Raw genomic sequence first — 2864 nt, forward strand, 5'->3', positions numbered from 1 at the left:
TTGCCTGAGAACCTGACTGTTGGGCTGACATTGACTGTTCGACAAGCTGAGGGTCGAGTGAAGGAGCCAGTTGAGGAGGCTTGACCTTCCGTTTGAGCAGGGTAACAACCCCTCTCAACTTTGCTTCGACCGCCTCGGTCGCAGTGATCATCCCCACCCCCGGAAAGCTCGAACATGTACGAGCCAAATGTCGAAAGAGGCCATCAATACCGTAACGTCCTTGGTGAAGGGTTCGAGGGAGAACATCAGCACCTATGTGTGCATTCAAATAGTCATCGACTCGATCCCAGAGTTCGTGGTCCTGGTAGGGCTCCTTTGGGAGGAAAGATTGCCGGAAGAACTCGTGGAATTTGCTTGCAGGTTGGGCAACAGGTATAGTAGAATGCTTGTCTATTGTCTCAATCTCAGAAAGGACCTCTTCCAAAGAGTCAGGGAAGGGTTTGGGATAATCGGGCTGAATTGGGTATCGGGGTGGAAGGCACCTGAGATTCCACACGACTGGGGGTTGAGCAAGGCCGCCGAGTAGGATTGGGCTGGGAGTTGGTAAGGGGGGGATTGGGTATAGGGGTGGAAGACACCTGAGATTCCACACGAGTAGGGGTTGAGCAAGTCTGAGGTTGGAGTTGATTTCCAAGAGAATTGGAAAGCCCTGGAACCCCAGCCGGAATCGGGGGTACAGGGGTTGGAACAGCTTGAGGTATGGCAGAGATTCGAAGCTCCGAAGGAGGAATCAGGGGGCCTGGGGTGGGAATAACCAGAGGTATCGAAGGGATTCGAGGCTCCAAAGGAGGTGCTGGTGGCGCACTAGGAGTGTTACCTGAAGGCTCTTTCCCTGTGGAAGCAATGAAAAAGGGGTGGAAATACCATATATGATCATACGTTAGTTGTTTGATCATCCAAAGATCAAGTTATTCAAAGAGAAACTTACCAGAGGGTATCATTGAACCAACATTACTTCTTTCTACAGCTGGGTTAAAGGAGGTGCATGACATAAATAGAAAAATTATGTGGGTCAGCTGATTGATCAATGAATGCCGAGGATAAAGAAATCTATAACATACTGGGAGTCTTTTGAGAAGTGGTTTGAGTTGGATTTCCTTCCTTGCCTGGAACCTTTCCAGTACCTTCTTGCTCTATACATACCACAGTTTCTATGGAGTTTCATGAGATAAATAAAAATGTCATGTTGGTCAGTTGATTGATCAATTGAGAACGATGATAAAGAGCCCAAAGACATACCTGGAGTCTTTTGCAAAGGGGTTTCAGTGGGATTTCCTTGGACTGGTTCCTCATTAGGATCATTAACCGTGTCTTCATCCGGAGCAGGATTAGGAGAATCTGCATTTGAACCGGAAGGATTGGCTTCGACTGGAACCTCATCAGCATCAATACCCGTGTCTTCTTTGCAGGCAGTTTCAGTGGGATTTCCAGGGACTGAATCCTCATAATGATCATTGACCGTCTCTTCATGGGAAGCAGGATTAGGAGCATTTCTGTGTTCAGGGGTACCGGGTAGAACCGCCTCTTTCAGGAGAGTGAGAGCACCTTGTAACTTGACTTGGAGAGGTCCATCGCAGGCATTATCCCACCCACGCAGAGTTCGCGCCTGCACTAGCCAGTGCCAAAACAACCAGTCGATACCGTAACGTCCTCGGCGAAGGGTTTGAGGGCGAACGTCTCTACCAATGCGTGCGTTCAAGTAGGGGTCAACCTGATCCCACAGTTCGTCCGCTTCATAAGGCTCGTCCGGAAAGAATGAAGAATGATCCGCGGAAAAAGCTGTGGAACTCACCGTCAGGTTCACCGGCAGGTATGCTCGGAGGTAGCTGAGCTATAGTCTCAATTTCAGAAAGTACCTCTTCCAATGACGCAGGAATTGGGTTTAGGATGGGTGCTGGGTCCTCTGCTAGAGGTTCATTGACTGGGGGTTCTTCCAAGTCGATGATGGGGTCCAGAGGTGGTGGAGAGGCTGGAGTAGGTGCCGGGGGTGCTGGGCCCAAAGGTGGTGTTGGGGAACGGCGAATTTCCGGTTGAACGATTGCAAAGGGAACCACCGACAATTTCAATAACTTTAGAATTGCTTCATAGCGATGCATCATTGCCATAGTGTCCGAGGTTGTCCAGCAGGGATCTCTCCTGACCCCGGCGAACCAAGAGAAGAGAAGCTGATAGGCATTCATCCCACTACGCAAGAATTCACGGTGGAATCTTGCTGGTGGGAAGGCGGTATCCCATGCCTCAGTGACATAATCAACTAGTGGGGCTTTGAGTGGTTGGTTGGGAGGTGGATGCTCGAAAGGGGTACTGAAGAACTCGTAGAAAGGATCTGAATCATCCTCTACCATGACTGGGATAGACGTAGGCTGTCTACTATATTCCACGATGTCGTTAGCCACCTTCGAGAATAGCACATTGACATTGGCGGCCAAGGTTGCTGGATTGGGAGTGTATACCGGAGGAGGAGAGGGATATTTTGTCGCTTGCGCAATTGGGGAACATCTGCGTGAGGGTGTTTGGTAGTCAGAAGATCCGGAAGCAACCCTGGAGAGTTCACCCCTCCTCTTGGCGTTGCGAGGTAATTTGGGTTGTGGCTCGGGGGTCTTCAACGCGGCAACCTTGCGAGACTTGGCAGCAGATGGCCCAGAAGAAGAATTACCGCGGTGTTGTTGTGTAACCAAGGTGGCGGAGAGCTGGTTTGTCGCGTCAGGAGGAGTACGGCGTGGTTCTTTAGACGAACTGGCAGAGGGCACAGGTGACACAGCACGTCGCTTGCCCAGAGCATTGTCTGTGGGCCTCGGAGGGAGGATTACCTGGACCAATGAGTCAGGATCATTCTCGAAAGTGCCATTGTGAAGGCCTGTGTA

The 2864-nt window shown here is 50.6% G+C and overlaps 1 protein-coding gene across 1 annotated transcript; it reads right to left on the minus strand.

Moving 5' to 3' along the window:
- Positions 1-428: 428 nt before the first annotated feature.
- Positions 429-2782, minus strand: MELLADRAFT_95135 (uncharacterized protein; the record flags this gene model as incomplete). The annotated part of the gene is made up of 6 exons (XM_007406985.1): positions 429-832; positions 929-967; positions 1062-1151; positions 1240-1731; positions 1793-2690; positions 2738-2782. 6 exons carry the CDS (start codon positions 2780-2782, stop codon positions 429-431), a joined length of 1968 nt encoding a protein of 655 aa, XP_007407047.1.
- Positions 2783-2864: the final 82 nt, after the last annotated feature.

Source organism: Melampsora larici-populina, assembly GCF_000204055.1.
Source record: "Melampsora larici-populina 98AG31 unplaced genomic scaffold MELLAscaffold_7, whole genome shotgun sequence".
Lineage (NCBI taxonomy): Eukaryota > Fungi > Basidiomycota > Pucciniomycetes > Pucciniales > Melampsoraceae > Melampsora > Melampsora laricis-populina.